At 54.3% G+C, this 26,765-nt stretch overlaps 1 protein-coding gene across 3 annotated transcripts in view; it reads right to left on the reverse strand.

The window, feature by feature from the left end:
* Positions 1-25,919, reverse strand: part of Papln (papilin, proteoglycan like sulfated glycoprotein) — a 34,920-nt gene extending 9,001 nt beyond the window's left edge. The window contains exons 1-25 of one of the 3 annotated variants that reach the window (XM_052185467.1): positions 25,827-25,919; positions 23,657-23,719; positions 19,483-19,598; positions 17,976-18,036; positions 17,632-17,734; positions 15,137-15,267; positions 14,345-14,468; positions 13,825-13,905; positions 13,562-13,734; positions 13,353-13,476; positions 12,861-12,987; positions 12,420-12,485; positions 11,772-11,979; positions 10,912-11,094; positions 10,586-10,727; positions 7,501-7,581; positions 7,200-7,346; positions 7,055-7,169; positions 5,933-6,053; positions 5,504-5,642; positions 3,787-4,261; positions 3,037-3,174; positions 2,726-2,850; positions 2,311-2,464; positions 1,720-1,857 (exon numbers count right to left, since the gene is read on the reverse strand). In XM_052185467.1, coding sequence (XP_052041427.1) covers positions 1,720-1,857; positions 2,311-2,464; positions 2,726-2,850; positions 3,037-3,174; positions 3,787-4,261; positions 5,504-5,642; positions 5,933-6,053; positions 7,055-7,169; positions 7,200-7,346; positions 7,501-7,581; positions 10,586-10,727; positions 10,912-11,094; positions 11,772-11,979; positions 12,420-12,485; positions 12,861-12,987; positions 13,353-13,476; positions 13,562-13,734; positions 13,825-13,905; positions 14,345-14,468; positions 15,137-15,267; positions 17,632-17,734; positions 17,976-18,036; positions 19,483-19,598; positions 23,657-23,713 — 3,329 coding nt within the window. In that variant the 5' untranslated portion in view covers positions 23,714-23,719; positions 25,827-25,919. Of the gene's footprint in view, positions 1-1,719; positions 1,858-2,310; positions 2,465-2,725; positions 2,851-3,036; positions 3,175-3,786; positions 4,262-5,503; positions 5,643-5,932; positions 6,054-7,054; positions 7,347-7,500; positions 7,582-10,585; positions 10,728-10,911; positions 11,095-11,771; positions 11,980-12,419; positions 12,486-12,860; positions 12,988-13,352; positions 13,477-13,561; positions 13,735-13,824; positions 13,906-14,344; positions 14,469-15,136; positions 15,268-17,631; positions 17,735-17,975; positions 18,037-19,482; positions 19,599-23,656; positions 23,720-25,826 lie in introns of all 3 variants that reach the window. The other 2 variants (XM_052185466.1, XM_052185468.1) reach the window with 2 other exon arrangements.
* Between the last annotated feature and the right edge of the window lie 846 nt (positions 25,920-26,765).

Raw genomic sequence — 26,765 nt, forward strand, 5'->3', positions numbered from 1 at the left:
AAAAAACAAAAAGCGGGGAAAGCTGGGTGGTGGTGGCACAGGCCTTCAATCCCAGCACTAGAGGCAAAGGCAGGGGAATCTCTTGAGTTCCAGGTCAGCCTGATCTATAAGAGTAAGTTCCCGGTAAGCACTACAGAGAGACCCTGGCTCAGAAAACACACACAGAGGGCTAGGGAGGTAACACAGTCAAGCGCTTGTCCTGCAAGCATAAGGGCTAAATTCAACCCCCAGAATCCATATTTAAAAGGGAGAGAGGCAGTCAGGCAGGCATGGGGGGGTGTGCTTGTAATTCCAGCCCTGGGGATACCAACCTTGCCCTTCTCCTCTTCCCCTGCTCTGCTAAAATCCATTAGATTACATTCTTGGCAAAGCTGGCAACTGTAGTTGACCTTCATTTGCTATTTAGTGGGTTTTCCCCACACTTTATCACCCGCCCCCCAGTTCACCCTCTTTCACTACATAGGAGAGAAAGAAGGCTAGGGTGGAGAGATCACTGAATCTAATGTCTTTCCTTTTGTTGCTTCTTTTAGCACAACTACTAACAAACTGAAACCTACCCCCCTGAATGACTAACAGCAACCTACCCTCAGGGGGTGGGGGGGTGGGGGCTACATTTCTGTATCCTCTGAAAAGTTCCCAGAATTCCAAACATCATACAACTGCAGAAATAATCTGACAAAGCCACACTTCTGCTAGAGCAGGAGGCTAAGCACGGTCTGCTGCTGCTGACAGCTCGATGCAGCCCCACACCCCACGCCCCACACCTGGCATTAAAACAAGCGTACACCTTCACCATTACAAGCCACCAAGGTTCATTCCCTCACTTGGGCACTTCCTGCTCCTGAGGCTGACGGCTAAGGTCCAACTATCAAAGTATTGAAGTCTAGCAATCAAAAGCCCACTTTGGCTCACCTAATTAACATGCCCAATTAAATACCTCACTCATCCTGGCAGGGGGTTTCTTCTTATACCTTTTTTAAAAGATTTATTTATTATATGTACAATGTTCTGCCTGCATGTATGCCTACACACCAGAAGAAGACACCATTCCAGATGGTTGTGAGCCACCACTTACTTGGTTGCTGGGAATTGAACTCAGGACCTCTGGAAGAACAGTCCAGGCTCTGATTCCGAGCCATCTCTCTATGCCCCTCTTGTATCCTTATAAACTACATCTTCCTATGGGCCACTCTAACCAGAGACACTATATCCCTGTCCTTTGTCCCCCAGAGACAGATAAATCTCCTTTGTGCTAAGAACTTCCTGGTTTCAGGGGTCCTGAGTGGCTGTGTTTCCTTTCAGTGGTTCTCACTATGTAGCCCTGGCTGTTCTGGAACTCCATGTGTAGACCAGGCTGGCCTTAACTCACAGAAGCTGCCTCTGCCTCCATGGTTCTGAGAAAGGCATTGGCTTATTGTCTTAGCCATGTGCATACGGCCTCGGACCCTGATGCTGTGAGCTGTGCTGCTTAGCACCTGTGTGTAACCTGCTAGCCAGAAGCACATTCCACGACATATGTAAACATCAGCAGTGGACACTGCCCAGGGCATGCAGAGCTGCCTCCTCCCTTGGCCAACCTCCTATTTTGATCAGCCATACTTTGGAAATGCCCAGCTGTCCTTCCTTCCAACCCTGTTCTCCAGGGCCTATGAGTCCTACTTTGGTCTCCATAGGAAGGGGTATGGCTAGGGATGGGATAGGCAGCAGGAGGGGCTGAACCTGGGAGAAGAGACCAGCTGGCCGTCTCTTTGCCACTTGATGGTGGGGACTGGGAAGCCTTCAGCACGGCAGGTCAGCCGGATCCGCTGGCCAGGGCTGGCATCTACCACTCCAGGCTGAGTCCGGTCCAGATGTAACCTACAGAACAAGGACCTGTCTTCCACTTCTCCCCACAACAGGGTCTGCACGGGCCCCCTTCTCCCTCTTTAGTCAGTGTTGACTCCCTAAAATTGTCCTTTAGTTCTGTTTCGTATACCAACACTGTTGTTAAGAACTGGGGTAAGGTCTGAAAGGCTCGGGCTGGCTGCCATCTTGGCTGACTAAACACCCAGTTGTGTCTCTGCCTCCCACCTTCCTGCCCTATCTGCCACTTGGCCTTGAACAGAGGTGCTACCTTCTTTGCCCTCCAAGTCCGCTGAGATAGGACCACCCTTCAAGGCCCATTCGAGGAGCTAGGGTTTTCTAATTGTCACCTCTCAGAGCCCGGGTCACTGGGTGGAAAACCCAGGCCCAGCACAAACCTTCCCTCTTCCACTATTAAGACCATGGACCAGGGAAGGCTGGGAAGTTTGGGGCATGCTGTGCTGTTACCTGGTGGCAGGCCTAGGGTGTGAGGAAGAGAGACCCCCATGGCCCCCAGCTTCTGCCCCTGGCCCACGGTTCCAAGGACCATGGCCAGGGTCTGGATTCCTGGTCTCAGGGAAATGCCTCGGCTGGCCCTCAGACAACACTGCCATGTCACCTCCTGTCATGAGGCCAAAAGAAGCAAGGTATGAGCTTTGACAAGGGAAAGGAAGAGGGCCCGCGAGACCAGCAAGGACATGGGAAGAAAAGAGGACAACGGATGTAGTTCCTGTCCCAGGACGAAGTGACCCGAGGAAGAACTTGAGCCTCTCTAGGGTGGGTTGCCCCCTGCACCCTTCTCCCCTCCCTCCTTCCCTCCTTCAGTCCCAACTCTGTTTTGTGAGACCCTGGGACGTGGGAATGAATAGGATGGGACAGAAACCTGTGACTCGAAGCTGTATCTTCTGGGGCTCATGGCCTGGCCTGTGGCTGCCACAGCTATAGATGCCAGCATCCTCTGGCCTCAGGGGGCTGATGATGAGGGAGCCATCTCTCTGTAGCTGGTACCTGAATGGAGGGAGGAGAGACATGACCTCTGGGCTCCTGGGGGCAGCGAGAGTCCTCCGGCTCCAGTCAGAAGGGCTTCTCTACCAGAGAGGACTTCGCACATACAGGAGATGGAAGGTAGCTATTGCTCACCAGTCTACCAGTGGACCTCGCACCCAGGAGATGGGACCATGGTTTTACACGCACCTGTTAGAGGAGATGGGCCGGCCCTCTTTCTGCCACCCTGCCTGGAATTCCGGGGGAATGTTGCCAGGGCAAAAGAGTTGTACTGCCTGCCCTGGAGCTGCCTGTACCAGGGAGGGTTCCAAGCCGGCCACGCTGATCCTGGAGAGAGGGGAGGTATGATGCACCTGCTGCCTCCTGGCACAGGACCACGGCCAGGGAGACTCTCTGGTAGGCATTTGTAAGACTAGCGTCCCAGGGGAGACTCCAGTCGTCCCAACCTCCTGACACAACCCCAGGCACTGCCCCTGAAGCAGACAGCCCAAGAGGTGGGAGGAGCCTTAGAAGGGCTATGTAGCAGACTGTGTGGGGAGCCGACCAACACAGAATGGTTGACCCTTGCTTGCAGCCTGTGCCTCAGACAAGTCTGCTTATTTCCCCAAGCCCCTTATTAATACAATGGGACAAGTGATAGATAACAAGCAATATCAAAACCTACAATATATTCAGGGAGTGAAACATTATCACTATTTTACAAATGGAGAAACTGAGGCTCAGAGCTAGCTTTTCCAGCTAGACACAGACCTTGGTACAGTAGCTAGATTAGAGAACGAATCTAGGAGCTGATACCTCTGCCGGCCCTCTGCATCCCTGTCTGTAATGAGATGATAAGCCCCGCCTTGCCGGACTGACTAGGGGTCAGAATAAAGCATGGGATAGGGCTCCACCCTGGCCCGGGGAATCCTATGCCCTTGCCTGGGAAGCAGGCCTCACCTGTGGGAGGGGTTATGCGCAGGTGGCACTGCTGGCCTAGCATCTCTATCCAGTGCAGGGACTCTGGGCCGCACCTCCTGACCCCCAGGCCGTTTCCCAGGAGCTGGGATATGGGGCGCCTCCCCTGGCCCAGGCTCTTGTTCTGCCCGCCAAGGGCTTCCAGAAGGTGAGGGCAGTCTCGGGACTGTGGCTCCTGCCCTGTGCCGATCGGGCTCTCGCTGGCCTCCAGGACCGCGCTGGCCACCATCCATGTGGACACGATGTCCAGCAGCTCCCGCCTCAGGACGGCGGGGCCCCTGCTGCCCCCAGCAGCTGTTCATGCACTCCTGCTCCGATGCAAAGTTGTTGGCATTGCCGTGACAGCCGCCATACCAAAAGCGGTTACACCGGCCCACTGACCCCACGAAGTACCAACGGGCGGCCCAGTCTCCACACGATCCTTGAGCACTGGGCAGCAGACACCTCACTGGGTAGGCTGTGGATTGGGGATAGAAGATGTCGTCAGTGAGGACACTACTCACGTTAGCCTTAAGGAACATACCAGTCCCGCTTTATAGAGCACAGCCCCATTCTTGCCAGGACCCCTGACCTCCCTTGGGAGCCCTGGACACTCCCAGGATCTGTCCTAGACTTGCTTAGGCTAGGTCGCAGCAGCCTCCACCCATACCAAACTAGAGTCCCCAGGAAGACCAGACCAGGGCTCCCTGAGCAAGCTAATGTCCCTTCTAGCCTGGTCCTCATGGTGTGGTACACACACAAACCAGCTGGGAGTTTGACTTCACTGTGGCTGTCCCTGAGGGTCTATGAATGTGCCCAGCAGGACAGCCTGCTCCATCTCTTCACATTCCAAGTGGCCTCGGCTGCCTGTCCTGATCCCCACTCTTCTGCAGAGCCCTGGGCCACCAGGCTGTCAGACTTCAGACAGGTATTCCCATTACAGACCCTGGAAGCCCCGCCCTTCTCTCTAAAACTCAGCTGCTATTCCCTGTAACACATACCCCACCTCGGGCATGGGCAAGCCCCCAGCACACTGCCTACCTTGCTTTTCCTTCCTTTGGGAGGAGCCTGACCCCAAACACAAGATGGACCTTGTTATTTTAAGACTCCATCTTTCTTTTTTCTTTTTTCTTTTTTGATATAATCTTATATATCTTAGGTTGGCCTTGAACATGATAAGAAGCAGAAAATGACCTTGAACTTCTTTGTTTTGTTTTGGTTTTGGGTTTTTTTGTTGTTTTTGTGTTGTTTTTTGGAGACATGGTTTCTCTGTGTAGCCCTGGCTGTCCTGGAACTCACTCTGTAGACCAGGCTGGCCTCGAACTCAGAAATTCACCTGCCTCTGCCTCCCAAGTGCTGGGATTAAAGGCGTGCCGCACCACTGCCTGGCTGACCTTGAACTTCTGATCATCCTGTACCTCTCAAGTGTTGGGATTATAAACCGGTGCCACCATATCTGGTTTATATAGCACCGAAGGCTGAACCCAGGGCTTCATGCATGCTAGGTAAGCACTGTACCAACTGAACTGCATCCCCAGCACTGACAGTTCCACTTATAATCCTCCCAGCCCAACGTAAACATCTTAGATACAGGGACATCCCTCTGGCCTGGTGTCTGGTGTGTGCTCACGTATTGGGAAATCTGAGTCAATGAGGTATCCAGGCATGGGTGAGGGATGAAGGGCCCGGGAAGGTAAAGATGAGAAAGGCGCTGGCTCACCATAGCTGGGCTGGCCCACACAGCCTTCCCCCAGGGGACCGGCTGCAGAAGCCACGTTGTCATAGCAACAGCCAAACTTTGAGCTTCGACACTCACTGGGCTCCCTTTCGTGGGCCTGGGGTTGGTGGACCTTGGGGTTCTGGAGAAGAAGCCAGAGGTTGGGAAGTTAGGGATAAATCTTGTTTTCAGTGGTGAGCTTGGGCTGACGGGAGGGAGGGTGACAGGAAAGGGGGAGGAACATGACTCAGAGGGAGAGAACCCCGCCCAGGCAGGGGGTGGGCTGGGGGGGAGATCAGAGACCGTCTCTGAAGGTCACCTTTGAAAGGACAGCCTAGGTTGCCAAGCTTGTAGGGTCCTCCCTTCCCCAAGGCTGAAGCTGCGAAGATCCTGGCAGCACTGAGCCGTGTCCCTGCCGTGGGCGCCACTTACCCTGGAAGCTACTGCCCTGGACCCTGGCCTGTTTCCAGTATTGTCACTGCTGTGAGACCTGGTACAACCGGCTTGTTGGGGCCCCTCAGCTGCAGACACCCCATCAGGGCAGCATCCATACCTAGGAAGCAGTGCACAGCCCCCCTCACTGCTCGGCCCGGCCTCTCTGCTTGCATGGACCCTGGTGCCCAACCTTCCAGGTCGAACCAGGCTCTGAGGCTGCTGACTACCCAGGTACAGGTGGGTCTGAGAGCCTGCTTCTGTGAGGGCGAACCATTCTGAGTGCCCCAGGCTCCCCTCACCCCACTGGAACCCAGGGAAGCCACAGCCCCACCGTGGACCTACGCCTGATGCAGTGCATACCCCCTATTCCAAAACCAGGAAAGGAGTGCACCTGAGCCCACACAAACATCAGGAGCTCCGAGGAGTTCCCTCGTTTCTCCCCACCAACCAGAGTGTGCGATGCAGGGTGGAGGGAATGTTTTAGAAAGAAGGGCAGTGCCCCCTCACCGGCTCCTTCAGCAGCAGCCATTGCCCTGGCTCTGAGGAGGAAGCCAAGAGCAGAGAAGTCATTTGCCTCAAGTCACCCAGCACAACATCTGGCAAGTGGCTGAGAGGAGGATGTCACCCCCAAGTTGCTGACCCCAAATCCCAGACCTTAAGCAACACAGTCCCTCAGAAGTCCTGTGCAAAGTAGTTCTTGGAAGAACTTCAGGGAAGGCACCTGGCCGACTGGGGTGACTCAGCCCCCTCCCTGCGAGGCTGACGGGGTGGGTTGGGAGATGTGGCCAGTTTCACACTGGGCTCCTGAGCCTGGGAACTGGAATCGCCCCCTCTCGTGCCTGCTATGGGCCTTAGGTTATCTCTTCATAGGCTGGTCACATTAGAATCCCATCCGGAGGAAAAGAAGTCTCCCCTCCATAAAAAAAGAAAAGAAAAAAGAAAGGAAGGAAGGAAAGAAGGGAGAAAGGAAGGCAGGCAGGCAGGCAGGCAGAGCCAGGGCACCTCAGGAATTCTGATTTAACCTATCAAGCTTGCCAGAGCAGGGAAGCTGGCCCACCCACCATGGCCCAGCCACACCTCCCTCTCCCCTGCTGAGGAGGAAGAGCAGTCTCAACCCACCTGCTCTGAAGACATGAGGCCCCAGCCAAGGGACAGCCTTGCCACTGAGGCCCAAGAGATGGTGTGTGGCCATCAGGGCAGCACCCATGAGGGCTGTGTCTGCAGTCACGGGGCCCTGAGCTAGGCCTCGGGGGCGGCTGGGGGCCTGAGCTAGGCCTCGGGGGTGGCTGGCGTAGAGGATGCTGTCGAGTTGGGATATGGCCTGCAGAGGACAGGTGGGGGTCCTGACCCTCTCTGGGGTCACTCTGAGCCCTGGGTCTCTCCAGGGTAGCCCACTGCTGGTCTCTAGCATCTGTATGTGAGAAAGAAAGGCCACGGTGATGCACCAACGTCCCTCACCCTCAGCCCATGTCTGCTAAGTCACTCTCCAGGGTCTCCACTCCCTCTAGGCCACCTCAGGCCAGACTCATAGACGATGGGCCCCGGGAAGGGACCCAGCTTCTCACCTGAGACGGGGGACACTTGAGGGCCTGAAAGCCTCCTGAGGTCTGAGGGGCGGGTCCTTGAGTCCTGTATACTAGGGACCTCTGTAGAGAACCAAGAAACAGGCGGGTGTGGAGGCAGAAGCAGAGCCAGGCAACACCAGAGAGAAAGACCAGGATCCCAGACCCACAGAACACATCTCGGGCAGAGACTGGGAACTGTATTGGCCTTTCTTTCTTTCTTTCTTTCTTTCTTTCTTTCTTTCTTTCTTTCTTTCTTTCTTTCTTTCTTTCTTTCTTTCTTTCTCTCTCTCTCTCTCTCTCTCTCTCTCTCTCTCTCTCTCTCTCTCTCTTTCTTCCTTCCTTTCTTCCTTTCTTCCTTCCTTCCTTCCTTCCTTCCTTCCTTCCTTCCTTCCTTAAAGATTTATTTATTTATTACATGTAAGTACACTGTAGCTGTCTTCAGACACCCCAGAAGAGGGTGTCAGATATCATTACGGATGGTTGTGAGCCACCATGTGGTTGCTGGGATTTGAGCTCAGGATCTCTGGAAGAGCAGTCAGTGCTCTTAACTGCTGAGCCATCTCTCCAGCCCGACTCTAGTGGCCTTAAACTCACAAGAATCCTCCTGCCTCAGCCTCTCAGGTATATGGACTGCAGATATATATCAACATGCCTGGCTCAAAGATTTCTGCAGCTTTTCTACATGTGTGGACTGTTTTTTTAACCTTGCCCAATTTAGAAAAATTAAGTCACTGTCCTGTTAAACCAAATGACTGGGAGGCCACAGGCAGCTGAGCTGGCAGGGCACTTGTCTAGCATGGACAGGGCCCTGGGTTTGAGCCCCAACACGAGAAAAAAAATGGACTCTTATGGCACTCAGTAGTTAATAGTCTTAATTAAATTGCTAGATTTTTTTTCAATCATAAAAATCAGAGAAATGTTTTTCATTGTTTTGTTTTTTAAAATAAGGAAGAAATTAGCTAGGCATTCTCCAAAACAGTCACGGGTTCTCAGTGAGGGCGGGGTGGGCCCTGCTCCGCTAGTTTAGTGTTGAAGGAATAATCAACACAGACCCAAGGGCACGGCAGTAGGAGACAGGTCTGTGGAGAGAGTGTTTGTTAGGAGGCGTGAGGGCTGGGGTCCAGAACCCACTAAAGTGATGTCAGAGTTCCAGGCCGGCCAGGGCTACAGCGAGAGTCAGCCTAAATGGAGTTAACTATAATCGTGGCGAGGCTGGAGACGTCACTGAGCCATTAGGAGCACTTGCTCTTCCGGGGCACCGGGGTTCCAGTTCCAGCACCAACATGGCAGCTGGCAATAGGCTGAAGCCCCAGCTTCCGGGAATCCTGGTACCTTCCGGCTCTGCACAGCGCATAGATGTACACAGTGCATGGATGTACACACAGTGCATGGATGTACACACAGTGCATGGATGTACACACAGTGCACAGATGTACACACAGTGCATAGATGTACACACAGTGCATGGATGTACACACAGTGCACGGATGTACACACAGTGCACGGATGTACACACAGTGCACGGATGTACACACAGTGCATAGATGTACACAGTGCATGGATGTACACAGTGCATGGATGTACACACAGTACATGGATGTACACACAGTACATGGATGTACACACAGTACACGGATGTACACACAGTGCACGGATGTACACACAGTGCATGGATGTACATACAGTGCATAGATGTACCCAGTGCATGGATGTACACACAGTGCATGGATGTACACACAGTGCACGGATGTACACACAGTGCATAGATGTACCCAGTGCATGGATGTACACACAGTGCACGGATGTACACACAGTGCACGGATGTACACACAGTGCATGGATGTACACACAGTGCATGATGTACACACAGTGCATAGATGTACCCAGTGCATGGATGTACACACAGTGCATGGATGTACACACAGTACATGGATGTACACACAGTGCATGGATGTACACACAGTGCATGGATGTACACACAAGCAAAATATGGTACACATAAAAAAGTTAAATCAGATTTTTTAAAAGACATTTCTCAGTCTAATGTGGTGGCACATGACTATAATCCCTGCACTTGGGAGGTAGAGACTGATGAGGAGTCCAAAGTCATCCTTAGCTACATAAGTTTGGGGCCAGCCTAGGCTACGTTATACTCTCTGTCTCAACAATAAAGCACCGCTGAGCCCACTTCAGTGTGCTGACATCACACACAGGAGATGCTGCCACCACAGCCCTCCTGGATCCCTCCCTTCTGTCCCCAGGGCTCCTCCCACATCCCCTCTCCCCTTCAGATTTGTCTCTCTCTAATTCCAGAGCCATGAATGGCTTCCGGCGCAGCTCAGTACCACTCTCTCCCATGGGATCCATGTGCTTAGACACAGTGGCCCTGTGACAGCTTCGAGGACAGAAAGTCACCCTTCCTGCCCACAGTGTCTATCTGAGAGGACTCACAAGCGCCCAGAGCCACACTGAGGTCCGCGTGCTCTGAGCCAAGTCCCCTGCCCCTCTGAGGCCTGCCACGCACCTCCACAGGAATCCTGTCATCTGCATCAGGAGCCCACATCTCAGGGTCCCCACACCAGCACACCTAGCTTAGCCATCACCCTGACTTCCTTCAGTGTCATATCCACACACCAAGGAAATCTGGCCTCTGCACCCTTCCCTCAGCAGAAGGCCTCCATCCCTGAGAAGCTGCCTTCTCTAGAGGGATGGGGGAGAAGGAGAGGGCGGAGGACAGGCAGAAGGAGTATGTGTTCTCTGTTCACTCATTCAGCCATTCAACAAACAATTGCTGAGTATCTCCTGAATCTTAGGTTCGTTGGGGGAAGAGTACGGGGAGGAACAGGAGCCGTGGACCTAGCTCTCGGGAACTGGTCGGGGCGTGTCTAAAGATGACATCTAAAACACCACACGGAATGAGTCAGAGTTCAGTTAGCAGGGACCGGTACATGGATTTGGTAACAGCAGGGGCAGGAATGGCCAAACATGTGGGGAAGTGGCCAGGAAAAGGGCCCAGGCAGGAGGTGTGCACTCAACAGGCAGCCGGGGGACAAAGGGGGTGCCACCCTCCCTGCCCTGTCCTTACCCTGAGGAAGATGGCAGGGCTGTCTGTTGCAGGCTTCTACCTCGGCAGGCTTGGACGACTGTAGGTCCACACAGCGGCCAGGCGGCCCGATGGTACAAACGACCTGCCGTCTCCGAATGCCTGAACCACAGCTTTTAGAGCACTGAAGGCCCAGGTGGGAGGAGAGAGAGAGAGAGAGAGAGAGAGAGAGAGAGAGAGAGAGAGAGAGAGAGAGAGACCCTGAGGCCGAGGACACTCCTGAAGAAGGAGGGGTCAGAACTCTTCATAGGCGCCTGTCCGGCACCCCAGGGCCAGACCTGGACAGCAGGCAAGGGACGGGCACTTACTAGACTCCACGGGCCGACATGCCAGGCCTGGCCACGGAACACGGGGCAGGCCTCTTGTACACAGGCCTCCATGAGGGATGGCTGGTCTTGCAAGGAGCATGCTGAGGCGTGGACCACAGACTCCCCATCCCCTCGGCAGGTGACACGCCTCTTCCTGATGCCAGTTCCGCATGTAACCGAGCACTGTAAGGACAGCTATCAGCAGGGATGTCCCCCAGCCCTGGAGAGCCAGGTCAGCTGGGACAGCTGGAGGCCTACTACCCCAGCTCAGGGGGCAGATGGCTCTCTCCTGCCCTTATCCCACTCCTGAGCCCAGAGAGGCTGAGTCACTGTTCTGAGGTCGCATGGCCTGAAGAGTGCTTTTCATATTCCCCTTATTTTTAGATTTATTTCTATTTATATGTATATGCATGTCCCCCTGTACGTATGCAACTCGTCAGTGAAACCAAAAGAGAGTGTCAGATGCCCCTGGAGCTGGAGTTAGGTTGTGAAAACACCTGACGTAAGGGTCAGGAATCGAACTCGGGCCCTTCTGGAAGAGCAGCAAGTGTTCTTACGACTGAGCTGTCTCTCCAGCCACCATGCCCCGTAATGTACTTGAGTGCATGTGGATACAGGAGCCCCTTACCCCCTAACACATCTGGCTCTGTCTTCTGGCCAAGTCAAACCCTTTCCCCATCGAGCCCTGGGATGCTAGAGATTATAGGAGACCCCTGAACCAGAGTCTAGAAGTTGTGTCTCATCCCAGCTTTGGTCACATCTTCCAAGATGGCCAGCTAGGTCCCTCGCTCTCTGAGGCCCTCCGCGGAAGGCAGGCATTTCAAGCCCGGTTCCCAGCCACAGCTCCTGGCCCTCCTCACCTCTCCCCAGGGCTCCACGCTCCAGACCGCACAGTGCTGCACGTTGCAAGCCTGTGTGGCCGGGGGCTTCCCTGCTAGGCCAGCACACTGGGTCTCCTCAGCAGCTTCCTGGCCGCCAGTCCCGTCTGAGGCTACGCAGTAGACAGAGCGAGACTGGAATCCACCCCCACAGGAGGCCGAGCAGGGAGTCCATGGTCCTACCTTCCAGCTGACCAAAAAAGAAGCAGGGGAGACAGTTAAGACTTGCCCAGGAGGCTGCAGCTCCCCAATACAGAGTTCATCGAGGGCCCACCTCAAGCCTCCCCAAGAACTCTGTAGAGAGACTGACCGCCAGCCAGGCCTCCTAGGTATCCCCTGTGACTCACTGGCCCCCGAAGGGTCTCCATAACCTGGCTGCTGCCCCTCAGTCTTCCTATCTGTCCGACTCTCCCTTTCTCTTTCTCGCTGGGTCCTGGCATCCCAGGTTGTTCTGAGTGAAGTGATCTCCTGAAAGGCTGTTCTCCCAGTATGTGGAGAAGCCCTGCCTGGCTGGAGGTACAGGAAGCTCCAAACACACCATGCAAAGCCAAGCCCGCCACCATCTCACCAGGCCAGGAGGGTAAGGGGAGCAACCCCAGCCCTGCAGGAACCCCCTGGCCCACGGATTACCTGATCCCACACATACGTTGGGCCCCAGCATGGCGCCACGCTCCAGGCCGGTGCAGGAAAGAGATCCTTTGTGCACGAACAAAGGTGTTTGCCAAAGTCTACTGGCCCTTATGGCCAAATTCCTTCCTCACTCACCCCTAGGTAACTGCGTGGGCCCCCTGCTGCCTCAGACAGGGAACTCTGACTGACACTGTCCCCAAATCCTCCTGTTCCCAGCCTGGGCATTCTGAATTCTGTGAGGAAACCCAGGAATGGAAAGAACTGTCCTGGGTCTCCCGCTCAGGCCCATCCACTGCCTCCCTCTGTGACAGCCGTCACCTGATGTGAGGAGCCCTGTCCCCCAACCTTCAGCCCATGCCTAAAACACTTTAGGGCATCCCCTCCCTTCCCACCCAAGTTCCTAGGCTCCACCGAAGGTGGGAGGGGCTGGCCAGGCCTCACCGCTTGGTCTTCGGACAAGGCTGCGTGTTGCAGGACCGTCTGTGGGCCGGCCGAGGCTGGTGTTGGCACATGTGGTCTGGATAGGCCTCGTTGTCGATGGTGCAGAACACCAGGCGGGACTGGTGACCTGTCAGGAGGAGGGTCACACAAAGCTGCCAGGGCGGCCAGGGCTCCCCCAACGAACTCACCAGTCAGGCACCTTCTGGACTGGCCCCACAGCTCACCCTGGTTAAGTCCCATGTGTCCCTCTCTGACAGGTACCACCATCATCCTCAGCCTACAGAGGAAGATGCTGAGCCTCAAAGAGTCGTAGGTGTGAGTGACAGATCGTCTGCGCTAACCCCAGTGCGCCACTTCTAGATCTCCCTCATCCTAGTGTAGGCGGCAGCCCTTCATGGGGACACCTAACTGTTTCCATATGTGGCCTTGTCCCTCCCCAGCAGTGAGTACCTTGAGGACTGGGAACTCGTCCTCCCCCGGGCCCGTGCTCACCTCCACCGCACTCAGCGCTGCAGTCACCCCAGGAGCCATGGCTCCAGCTGAAGCCACGGCCGGGATCATTCGCGGGCAGGTAGTACTCGTAGTGGACTCCGGGGTTGGACTCCTGGCTGAGGAGCTGCAGAGTGTCTTCGATGAAGTCCCCGCTGCCTGGCCCACGGCAGCCCACCTGCCCAGAGCACTTCCCTCGGCGACCCACTCACCTCGATGACCAGGGGCTCGGAGGTGGGGCCCCGTGCCTGGAGCCGCTCAGGAGCCAGGTCCCCCTCCACACCCCGTTCGTACTGCAGGACTGTGCTGGCCACTGGAAGTGCCTGGGCTGCCTCAATGGTCCAGTGCCCATTGAGATAGTATTCGCCGTGGATGCTCTTCACGGCTGTGGAAACCCAGCCTGTCAGGGGACGAGCTTGCGACAGCGAGTCGCCTCTTTGCGCCCCAGGCTGCCCAGCTCCAAACCATCTCTCACCCAGGAAATTCCTGCTGGCAGCAGCTTCCTCGATGCGAATACTAGTGGCCCCAGCAGGAATGATGAAGATTTGGTTGTAACCTGATTGGAACAAGATCCAGGAGAGGGTGCTGGTTGGCTCTTGGGGGGACTTTTGGGGGGACAGTGCTTTTGGCAGAGGCAGCCTTACAGAGAACGGGGTGGGGTGAGGTTGGGAATAGGCTCTGGGTACCAGGACAGCTTGGAGAGAGAATCACAAGATGGGACAAGGCGAGGCTGGATGAAAGCGGCATCCGGGCATTAGCAGCGTGAGCTTAGACTGTACACATGGGATACAGTCCCCACCAAGGTGGGCTCATGAGGAGAAGGACCCGGTGTAGGGCACAGCCTCTGCTCTGAAGCCACGTGACCCGAGCCACGCCCACCCCACCCCCAGTGCCGTGAGGATTACTTGGCCTCAAGCCTTGGTAAAGAAGGTGACAGGCAAGCCAAGGGGAGTGGGCTACAGAGCCCTGCAGAGACCCCGGACGAACGACCCCACCTCTGCTGAGATCATTGGCATCAAAGGTTCCTGTGATTGGGTAGCAGGAAGAGCCATCGCCCCCACACTGCAGACACTTGTCCTCCTGCTTGGTTGAGTCTAGCTTGTGGTCACAGCCAACCACCTGCGGGGAGGAGGAAGGGGAGGAAGTGAGACCAAGATGAGTTGGAATAAGGAGTGACAGGCTCAGGATTCCAAATGCCCCAGGCGCAGAATGGCTCAGGCCCAACCCAGCTCCTGCTATGCACTTCCTGCTTCCCTTTGGAGGTCCTGTCTCTCCCATTTTGGATGGAATTCCATAAACGTGGGTTTGGGCATGCCAGAGGGCTGACCCCTTCCCCGCCTTCCCTCAGAGAATGGTGAGCCCAGACTGATGGGACAGAGCTGGGACTCGGGCTGGGAGTCAGACTGAAGTAGTAGAGGCCCGAAGCTGCCATTTTGTCGCAGGCTCACCAAAAGAGCCTGCTCAGGTCTGGAGCTGACGCAGAGGGGAAGGAAGCACGAGATGGGTGGAGAAGAGTCTAGCATCTCTCCGGCACCTACAGCCACCCCTTCGCATTTGCTTGGGTTTGGTTGAGGGCAGTTTTAGCCAGCCAGAGAGTTTCTTTAATGAGTTTAGTGTTCTCAAGAGCAAAAGCTGAGGTGGTCAGAGAATATCCGTGATGACTGAAATGCATTCTGGGAGCTAGTGACTTAAGAAGCCACCAAGCTCCTGACAGCCACTTGGTCCTGAGATGCTGGAAGACCCACCCATAATAATCCCCCAGCCAGCTGGGACGGGGCAGAACTCACTCGGCAGACGCCGTCCACACAGATGTCTGGCTGGCCAGGCTCACAGGGTGTCCCGTCCACCACGGCGTCCCTGTGCTTGTAGTAGAAGTTCTGCCCCTTGGGAATGCAGTTCAGCTCACACTTATTAGGAGCTGGGTGGGCAAGAGGGGAGAGCTGGCATCTTGGCCCCAAACTGTGATGGTTTGACTAAAAACTGTCCCCACGGGCTCATGCATGGCCCCTTCCCAGACAGCACAGACTCCTGCCCTCTCTCCCAAGGAAGAGGGATATTCTCTGTGAGTATGTGTGTGAGACTTGAGGACCAAGTCACACGGTAACCTCTACAAAGAGTAAAACTCCATTCTTTACTTTGCCATTTTATTATGAAACGAGGTCTCCACACAGGGCCAGCCTTACGGGCTGCCCATGGTGGCACACACCTTTAATTCTGGCACCAATAAGCAGAGGCAGGGGGATGTCTGACTTGGAAGCCAACCTGGTTCCAGGACAGCCAGAGCTACATGGCGAGACCCTGCCTGTGCCCCCTTCTCCCCAAAATTACAAACTAGGCTGCACCTTAACTTCCAGTCTGACTAAGAATGACCAAAGCACTAGCAAGATTGTAATCATGACCACAGCAAAGCAGCCGGCCACTAAAATATTTTAAGCTAAAATAAATAAAGACTAACTATCTATATATGTGTGCATGTGTGTACATGTGAATACAGGTGCCATGGAGGCTAGAAGAGGGTATGGGATCCCCAGAGCTGGCGGTGCAAAGCCAACCCAGGTCCTCTGTAAGGTAAGAGCGCATGACTACGGACCCATCTTTCCAGCCCTATCCCCATATTATTACCATCATCATCATTAGTGTGTGTGTGTGTGTGTGTGTATGTGTGTGTGTGTGTGAGAGAGAGAGAGAGAGAAAGAGAGAGAGAGAGAGAGAGAGGGAGAGACAGAGACAGAGACAGAGAATGAGAGACAGACAGACAGACAGCCATCTGTGTGTGGGAGATCAGAAGAGGGTATCCAATTCCTTGGATCTGGATCTAGAGGGTTGTATTCTGCCTGCCATGGGTGACAGGAATTGAACTCAGGTTGTCTAGGAGAGTGACTAGTGCTCTTAACTGCTAAGCCATTTCTTTAGCCCCATGTGAAAGGTTGCTTTTGTTGTTGTTTTAATGTGAGTGTTTTTCCCATATGCATGTTCATGCCCATGCACGGAGGTCAGAAGAGGATGTCAGATCCCCTGGAACCAGAGTTACAGCTGGTTGTGAGGCACGTGGGTGCTGAGAATTGAACCCAGGTCCTCTGGAAGAACAGCCAGTGCTCTAACCCTGGAATCATCTCTTCAGCCCCATGAAAGCTATTTCCAACATACACCTCAGGAGCGCTGCATGCCAAAGGGCCCCAGGAGGCCACTTCTCTGGCCATGGTGACTGCAGGACCACAGAGGGGACAATGTTCAGTGTTGGAAATCAGAGTGTGTGGCGTCTCTTTGTAGAGAAAAGCAATGCCCCAGATTTCTCCTGAGGTTTGCTTTTAAGTTTAGTTTTAGAAAGGGTATCACCAAGCAGTTTAGGCTGGAACTCACAATATACCCCAGGCTACCCTTAAATTCCTGACACAAGCGCTGGTATTTTGCAGGTATACACCACCCCTACTGGCTTTAAGTTTTGGCTAGCCAGGCAGTGGTGGCGCACGTCCTTAATCCCAGCACTTGGGAGGCAGAGGCAGAGGCAGGCAGATTTTTGAATTCGAGACTGAGTTCCAGGACAGCCATGGCTATACAGAGAAACCCTGTCTCAAAAAAAAAAAAAAAAAAAAAGAAAAGAAAAGAAAAGAAAAGAAAGAAAAAGAAAAAGAAAAAGAAAATAAAGTTTTGGCCAACATGATGGCATTAGCCTCCATCCCAGAGGACCTGAGTTCAATTCCTGTCACCCATGTCAGGCAGAATACAACCATCTAAATCCAGTTCCAAGGAATCAGATACCCTCTTCTGACCTCCCACCCTCAGATGGCTGTCTGTCTGTCTGTCTGTCTGTCTGTTAGAGCCTTGTACATGCTAGGTACACACTCTACCCTGGAGTTACTTATACCCTACTTCCTAAGAGGTCTTCTAGCTATTCCAGAATGATCCAGATGTATACACAGTGGTGTTCTTTTCCTGAACCCCACCCGGTGTTTCTCAGACCACATGCAGGTCGGGGTGGATGGGATCCAGCACTTTGGCCCGGTTGGCTCCAAGCAGCACCAGGCCTCCAGGTGGCCCCTGACTCTAAGCCTCTGGAGCACAGGAGTTCAGAACTGAACAGAGCCATATTGGAGACAGGCACACCAGAGTTGCTTTTAAAAATAAAAATGCATACTGAGGAGAAAGGAGAGACCTCGCGGCTGGGTTGCAGTGGGCACGCTAAGGATCGGATCATTGTCTAAGCGGCAAGGCACCTTTGAGGGGCGGTAAGAACTGCTGTGCCTCAATAACAGTGTCCCCAGAGCAGGGCGGCGCTGCTGACCTGCGTAGTAGGGCAGCCACCGGTAGCGCCGACCTTGGAAGTCGGTGCCATCGAACTCTGCGCACTGCTCGGCCCGGAAGTCCCGCACGCCGTCTGGGCAGCTCTGCATGAGAACACGTATGTCAGAGAACATGGGTGTCAGCGTGGGCACTAAGGAGGTTCTCCCCTATCCATCCTCCGTGTCCTGGAGCCCTGGGGTCCTGCGCTTTTGTCCCACCCACCCCTGTCCCAGGAGAGGCCTCTTGCTCTCCCTCAGTGCCTGGCAGATCGAAGGCGGGGCCGTGAGGAGGGGATAGGGGAGAGAAGGGGCTGGGATGGGGTGGGGAAGGGCACACAGGCTTTACCTCTGTGTGGCAGGTACGGTGGCTGCGCGCGGGACCCACGCAGCTGGCGCCTCCGTCTCTCCTGCAGAGCGAGAGCATCAGGAAAACCCAGGCGTCCCCCACCCGTTCTTGGGCTCTCCTGGCCTCTCCAAGAGGTGCCCTGGTGGGCAAGGCTAGACCAGAGTCCAAGGCCACTTGGGGTGTGGGGGCTCTCCTGGCCTCTCGATGAGGTGCCCTGGTGGGCAAGGCTAGACCAGAGTCCAAGGCCACTTGGGGTGTGGGGGCTCTCCTGGCCTCTCGATGAGGTGCCCTGGTGGGCAAGGCTAGACCAGAGTCCAAGGCCACTTGGGGTGTGGGGGCTCTCCTGGCCTCTCCACGAGGTGCCCTGGTGGGCAAGGCTAGACCAAGGCATCTGGCGGGTAGGGGTTGCACTCGGACCCAAATCCCATGGATGGGTGTAACCAGACTATGGTTTATGGCTCTTAGGCTGACCGTCCCCACCCTCGACGGGATTCCAGCCACAAGACCCTTGCACGTCACATACCATACCTCTACCTGTATGTGTGCCTTGGTATATACACATAGCAAGTTGTACAGTCTACAACTTGGTAATAAATAATCCAGGATGTTAGAAGTTCTGGGTTTTTTTGGTGGGGGAGGTTTGGTTGTTTTGAGGAGGCAGTTGAAATTTTGTTTTGTTTTGTGTTTTGGTTTTTGGTTTTTCAAGACAGAGTTCCTCTGTGGAGCCCTGGCTATCCTGGAACTCATTCTGTAGACCAGGCTGGCTTCAAACTCAGAGATCTGCCTGCCTCTGCCTCCCAAGTGCTGGGATTAAAGGCGTGCGCCACCACCGCCCGACTATTTATTTATTTACTTATTTGTGTTTTGTGACACTAAGTCCCAGGCTGACTCTGTAGGGGAGAAGGACCTTGAACATTTCATTATCTTGCCTCTGCTTTCCCAGTGCTGAGATGACAATCGGGTGCCATGCTCCCACAGGTTCTCAGGAGCCAATTAACAAAAACGCCAGTAGGAGGCGCCACGTTACCGCTCCTTCTTACCGGACCCCTCCTTGCAGGTCCCATCACTGCACAGTGCACAGGGTAAAGTCTTAATAAGTCACTTGTCAGGGGAGGGTCCTCTGCCCTTGTCAAAGCAGCTGAGGGCAAAGAAACCTCAGTACCTAGGCCGCTGTTCATTAACTCTGCAAATGAAGCTCCCCCACCTCCCCCCCCCACTCCTACTCCACCCCCACCCCTATCTCCCGGCCCCCAGCCACCAGTGGGCGCACCAGGTACCACAGGCTTAAGGCGGAGGAAGTAGACCCGGCCCAGCTCCTCTCAATCTGGCCTAAGTTGGAATCCTGGCTTAAGTATATGGGAATTAATTTTTTTCTTATACGCCCCGTCACCCTTCCACAATGACTCTACCACGTAATGGCCCTGATGTCAAACTCCCACCCCTCAGCCAGACAGTCCTCACTTGGCCTCTTTAAGCAGCTGCCAAGCTCTGGACCTCCCCTCCCTACCTCTGGGAGTAGCAGGGGCGCTCCCGGAAGCTGATGCCTCCTCCACAGGTCCGGCTGCAGGGGCTCCATTCGCCCCAGGGGCCCCAGGTGTCACTCTGGCGCCTCACATTTCGAGCCTGTGAAAAACATGCTCCTGCTGTGACTCACTGCCATCCCCACCCTACTCTGCTTCCTCACCCTAGAGCCCTGCAGAGGACACTCTACTAAAGATGCTCCCCAACCAGAGGCCTCCAGTACCACACTGCCAGGCTAGGACACAGACCGCCCCTGGGTAGTTCCATACTCACTGCAAACTTAACCTGCTGTCTTAAGTAGTGACAGGAAGAGAAAGCCTAGGTGTGACTGAGCTCAGCCAGCTGGGAAGAGCCTATAGTTTCAGGAGGCCTGGAGGAGGGGCCCTGCAAGCATTTGTGGGTCCACTCTAGTGTGGAAGAAGGGATCCTTTTCTAGAAGGGGAGGGGTGGCCTTAGGACAAGGGTATTTGATGCATTACTCTGGGCCTGTTATCTTAACTTCACTACGGTCTACTTATCTAGCAAGGCGGCCCTGTGCTCAGGGTAGACATCTACTGTTTGCCAGATGTGGTGCAGAAGAGACTTTCTTCCCTGACTGTGCGATACTATGGTAAGTTCAGAGCCTGGCTTGGGGTCCCTAGAACAGAGCCTGTGCATCAGCAGACCTGTCCCTTTCCAGAGAGACCTATGAGGGGGGGACAGATCACCGCAGGTCCTCAGGTAGACGGGGCTCTATCTGTTCAGAGAGTGACCCCAAGACTGGACAGAACTTCAGTAGGATCCCCTGGAGAAAGCCACCCACGCCTCTTCTGCTCTATATGTGAGTGAGCCCACTTCTAGAAACTTCTACAGTTCTGGTCTATTAAACTAGGAACTTAATTTTGTCCTCTGTGGGTTGGGGGTGTGGGGGATACCATAGTATTCCTGTTCATCTGTGGTAGAGACTCCTGGGGGGCATCCCAGTGTGCATTTTCCTTGCCCCTTACAAGAGACTCTTATTCCTATTGGCCCATCCCTAAGTTCTCATCAGTGACACACAAATTCAAGTGTTGCTCTGTGGTCTGGAGAACCCCGGAGCGAGTGAACGGAAAGAGTGAATAGGCGGGCGTTCGGCCTCCTCTTCCTCCCGCACTCCTTTCCGACGGAAAACCCCATGTGGTGGCTAGAATAGGAACAGCCCTTCAGACTGGGCATTGACTGGGGATCAGATTAGGCTTCAAACTGTGGGGACTTTGTGAAATGAAACAGCCGTGACCTTCTGGCCCCCCGAGTGTTTATGTGAGGTAGATCTAACCTGCCTTCTTGAAATTACACCATGGAGGTGCCATTGTAGATGTGGCCCCTCGCAGCCAGAATCGCATGACCACCTGGCACACACATTCTCTCGCCTAAGCCTCCGAGCCTAATGGCTCCCAAAGAGTGTGACGCAGAGGAACAGCAGGAACACCAAGGCACCACACCTACAGGCCCAACCACTTGTCCAAAGGCTGAGTCCCCACCTGCCTGGGGCAGCAGGCAGCCAAATGAGACACTGCATCCCCAGCCACTAGACAAGGGTGCAGAGAGGCAGGGGACACGCTGCAAACATGTCCCATGTGCTGAAGAGTGACTTAATTTTGAAGTGTCATCATATGAACCTTTAGGAAATATAACTTCCAGTGTTTAGGAGTCTTAGTGTGAACAAAGAGAAACAAGTCCTTCCCCAGCTGGGAGCCTCACAGCCTGAGGTGAGCAGGGAAGATTGCCGATGTCCAATACCGAATATCTCATTACCCTTGTTTTTATAGACCACAGTTCGGAAGCAGAGCAAACCGCACTAAACTTGCTTAACCACATGAAGCCAAGCAGAGGCCAGCCAGACCAAAGGCCTTGCTTCTCACTATAAATCACTGACTCCTCCTGTTCTAGCTAGAACAGGACCTCCAAGCCTTCCAAACTAGTGAACTGGAAGTGCTCAGGTGTTCTGGCAGTGCGGTGCAAGCTGGCTTTATCCGGTTTGAGTTTCTATTTTAAAGTGGGGTGCTTATTGTGTTGTAGAAGTGGGGGCAACTTTCCAGACTGAGATTCTAGCCTGCGTGACCCTCAAGCTTAGCTGCCATGGGCTAAGTCCTAGGATGTGGCCCCCTCATGCCTGGCTACTGCTGGCCCTGCCCAGGGTCTATTTAGATATTTATCCAGGCCTCTTTGGTACAACAGCTTCCAACTCTTCTGGAGGCAAGATAGGTCCAACTCACGTGTCCAATGTCCTCTGGCCATTGAAGGTATGTTAGGTTGTCTTATAGGTAGAGGAGTGGTCTGAACTTACAGCTCTCTAGAGGCCACACTCCTGCCAGATTCTATAAAGACTTTCCTTGCTTCCTGAGACCAGCACCTCTAAGGAAGAAAGAAGCCCCCTGCACCTTTCCACACACATCGGGTCACAAACTGCGTGAGCACATTTTGTTCTCTGTGTAATTATCCAAACCTCACGCTGTGTGGAGAGATGAAGCCAGGAGCTGGTGTGGCCCAGCCCTGCCCTGGGCCTGTCCCCACCTGTCTCGTGCTCTCCGCACCCCACCCTTCCTCCAGCTCCGGCTCAGGCGCCCCCTTTCCTTCCTGTGTCCACAAGACATGGCTACCTGCTGAACACCAGGAAGAGTGTGGGAAGGAGACAGAGACGACAGGGCAGATGAAGGGACTCCCAGCCTTGTTTTTGATCATCTGTCCAGTCATTGTGATAAGCCGATTAATCAACCCTGACAGGGACCCTGGGGTGATCAGGACCCCATGGTGGATCCTGCCACCAATTAGAGGCCACTGAGCAGTGAACCTGGATCATACCTCTCTACCAGAGGACAGAGAAAGAACCCAACCTCATCTAGGCCTTTCATGCAGGGGAGAAGGGAGGAGAGGGTGAGGCAGAAGGTCACATGTGTCCCCTACATGGGAGAAGGGACCTCATAGAAGCCAGTGTGCTTCCCAATCATTGATTCATCTATGTGACAACTTATGGTGCGCACATTAGATCACCCAAATCCCAGGGATCCATGGCTTGGAGAATAGGCTGGGGTCGAGCGGCTGGACGGAGTGGCTCTGCGATTTCACCCTGCGGATGTGATGCTGACGTGGAGACCCCTCCACCCAGGCTCTCACCGGCCTGTGCTGAAGGACCTCAGAGCAGGACCTAGGGAGCAAGGGCTATAGGCTGGCACAGGTGGCACTCAGAAGAACACGAGGAAGTGGGCAGCAGCCCACCAACTGCCTTACAGGTCTACGTGTCAGGATATATGAGCTTTTGGGGGTGCTGCCCAGTGCCTGCCACCTGTACCCACTCCTGCCTACCCTTCTCATCTCCACCCATATTACTAGAGAGGCAGTGTGCCCCCTCTCCTCCTCAGGGTAGCGAGCCTTTTGAGACTTTTCCTCTCTCGGTTGGGCCTTCCTGGGGGATGGGCAAGACTGTGGTCTCCCTTGTGGGGACATTTTGGGGTAGAATGGGACCTAGCATCCTCTGTGTTCTCTGTTCTGCTCAGTACCCAGCTCTGCAGACCCTCGGTCCCCAAAGAGTCCCAGTCTAGCCTTATGACACCACGGAGCCTTGATCCCTGGTCTTCCCTCATGAAAACAGATTCCTGATCACCATTCAGCTTCCAGAAGCCACCCTCAAGGTTTGCGCTAACCTGATAGCCACAGCTACCTCTGGTTCCAATTAAGCTCAAATCAACATCAAAAGTTCCTTGGTTGTTCACATTTCAACTGTCCAAGAAACACGTGGACCTAGTGGCCGCCTACTGAACCTCAGAGAGGGAGGGAACATTCCAGCCCTCTCCCCTTCAGGCAGGGGGTTGGTGGGCTGGTCCCGGCTGTACATCTCTGGGTCTTTTCTCTTAAAAGGGAAGAAGTCATGGCAAACATTCTATGGCATTAGCCAGGGCCTGGTGGACTGGAGCCATTACCATCAGGTAGGAGAGCTAAGTGGGACATGGGTTCTTGCAAACTACCTCGTGTCCAGTTAGGACTCTGAGCACTCCAGTCAGGCCTCCATGGTGCCCCCTCACCCCCTCGTTTGTGAAGGAGCTGAGGAGCTGTAAGCTCAATTGTTCTCACCAAGTTTTCCCCGAACTGAGCCTCTTCCACCCCTCCTGAAGAAACCTCCTAGGCCCTGACAGGGTTGCACTCACCCAAGACCCTGGATTGGAGGCCAGCAGCATCAGGAACAGGAGAAGGAATAGCTGCATCTCTGTCTGCAGGAGAAGCCACTGGTTAGAGCCAGAAGGGACACCACAGCTACCCCAAGTGGTGGCTCTTGCTGTGTGAGTCGCATGTTCCTCTCATGGAGACCCACCCGGTTTCCTGGGAGCACCATTGAGGTCACTAAACAACACGCCGTGGGACTCACTTAGGAGGAAGAGGTGGGGTTGACAACAGGCAGAAGCAGCTCAGGAACAATTTGTTGGGGGTTCGAGGGGGGAAAAGAATGTCTAAAGAGCTTACGATGCTGTTGCAGAACTGAGTTTGCAATCCAAGTAACCAGACTGTTCAGCTCAGTAAGAATTTAAAAAGACATTTCATCCCCTTTTAAAGACAACTAATAAAAATAGATTTGCAGCTAGTTTTCATGTGTGTGTGTGTGTGTGTGTGTGCGTGTGTGCTGTGCATGGGTGTGAAGACCAGAGGTTGATCATGGCTGTCTTCTGCCGCCGCTCTGCTCACCTTACTTTTTGAGGCCTTGTCTGTCTTTGAACTTATAACTCAGCTTTTTCTACTAGGCCGCTGGCCAATGGGCAGGAGGGACCCGCCTCCTCTCCTCCCGCCCAGGACTGGGGTTACAGAGCAGTGCTGCAGGGCTGAATGTTTGCAGGGCAAGCAGTTCACTGACAGAGCCATCCTCCCAGTCCCCAACTCCCAGGAATAGTCCCAGCTACTGGGGTGCTGAGTATCCGTCCAGCCACTAGAATACCACTAGAGCCCAGGAGTTCAAGAGTTTGAGGCCAGTCTGGGCAAAAAGGCTCAGACCAAATTCAACTGCTTTTAAAATTTAAATGCAAATCTTGGGGTTCAACTCATGCTTAATTATGTTGAGACCCTGGTTTGGATCCCTAGTACCCATGTTTGTTCATATCTCTCTCTTTCTCTCTCTCCCCCCCCCTCTCTCTGACACACATACACACACACACACACATACACACTTCCTGTTTTAAAACCAAACCAAAGCCAGCCCTTGCCTGCACAGGAACACTTCCTTCGGTCTTCATAAGGAGCGTCTGAACCCAGAGTTGTGTGTGTGCAGTATGTGCACATGTGCAGGCACGGTAGCCTTATGAGCATGCGCACATGAGATGTATGCGTAGTGCGGGGTGTGCTCGCGTGTGTGCACATGTTTCTGTATCAGAGACACGTAAGCAGCGTGCAGTTCAGTACAGAACATTAAACAAGCACTGACAGGTATGCTAATATTAAAATCTGTAATTCTACTGGTGTTCTGAATTCTTTTACAATAAAACAACTTACAGTCATTTTATAGGGGCTGAAATACAGCCTTCAAAAGCCAGGCTCAGCAAAGTTTACACCAGCATATGTGTGGATGTAAGTAAGCCCTGGTTAATTTGCCACAAACAGCGAGTCAGTCATTCTTATCACAGACTCCTGGGGAGGAGGTTGGAAGGGGGTCTAGTGCGCACTTGAGACGCGGGATGCTGGGGGCGGCAGCGATCAAGGACAGACTGACTGACCACGGGGCTGGGAGGTGGGCGAGGTTTCCCTGCCGGACTAGTCCGGATGGGGATGGTGAGCTTAACCAGAGGGAGACTGAAGAAAAGATTAAAGAGCTCCACTCACTGCTGCAGGCGCTGCCCAGGCCTGCGACCTAGTGCCTGCCATTCCAAAGTCCGGGAGGCTTGACAATGTTCCTTCTTTTAACTCAGGGCCACCCGAGTCCGGAAGACTCTTCCAAACCTCGCATCCCCGTGCTGGGGTGGCGCCGTGTGACCTCAGGGGCACTGAGGGGCGGTTTTCACGGGGGTTCTGGGGGCCTGGCAGGTGCTGGCTGTGGCCGGGAACAACATTCCCAGGAGGTGCGCTGAGGCTGCAGGCTTGACTCGGGCAGTCCACAGGGGAGGCGGGGTATGCTGTTTCAGGAGAGCAGCGGACTGCGGGGAACCTGATTACCCGCCACCCCCCACCCCAGGCTCCAGATGCGGAGCTGAGACCCTCCTCAATGCTTACACGGCCTCTGCACAGCCTCTGCACAGTGGGAGCACGGTCTCTCCACGACCTACCCGAGCCAGACTGGGTAGATGCCAACAGATGCCCGGGGCGTGCCCTGCCCAAGGCACCCGCTCGCCTTCCTACCTGTCTCTCGAAGCCCGGAGAGCCGTCCTATAGAGGCGCCCAGCCTGGGTCAACCTCGCTGGGACGACGAAAGCCAGGGGGAGGTTGGACTTTCTTTCCGGCTGGTTTCCTCCCCGCCCCATCTTCCCCCACCCAGTCTGCTGACACCCACCTCCAATCCCTGAAGGAGTACAGTGCCCCCACCGAGAGGCCCTGGGTGCCCAGCATTGCCCCATGCATCCTCCTTTTTGGGTTCCTGCCAAGATTTTGCTTATTCTTAAATCTGTGGGCTCTGGGTCTTGGGTCTGAGCCAGCCCTTTTCAGTCCCACTTCCGCTGCCCCAAGCCCTCCAGATCTTTGCCAAACCCCTCCTCACTACACCGATCTCACACACACACACACCTGGGTGTCCAGCCACCTTCTGAATTTTATACTTTGGCCACAATCAGTTCACATTTACAGTCAGAGGGTCACAGAGGGCGGGAGGGAGGGGGAGGGAGAGGAGAAGGGGGAGGGAGGAGGGAGAGGAGAAGGGGGAGGGAGAGACTTTCCCCATCACTTTAAATTTACCCCAACCCTTTCCAGCCCTCGAAGCCTCCTTACTCACTTCATCCTGCTCCCGCTGCAGTTCTAATGGAACATCACAGTAAAAATCTGTGTAAAGCAGCTGTGAGTTGAGATCAGCTGTGAGGTGAGACTGGGTCACCACTGTAACCACAGCGCTGGGCACTAGCTAGCATCGAGGGATATGGCGGAAAATTTAATTTCCTTCCTGCTTTTACACCTCCGCCCACCCCACCCCCCAGGCCCACAAATCAAGATGTGTCCTCCCAGCCATTCCCTTCCAGAAAACAGAGTTTATTCATCCCTAGTAAAAGGCCCTGGGCCTGGGCCTGCGGAGGTCACAGAAGCGGGGACTCCTTGCTGACCCTGACATGGTCGCCTCTCTGGGTCTAGACA

This window comes from Apodemus sylvaticus, chromosome 6, assembly GCF_947179515.1.
Source record: "Apodemus sylvaticus chromosome 6, mApoSyl1.1, whole genome shotgun sequence".
In the NCBI taxonomy this organism is placed as follows: Eukaryota; Metazoa; Chordata; class Mammalia; order Rodentia; family Muridae; genus Apodemus; species Apodemus sylvaticus.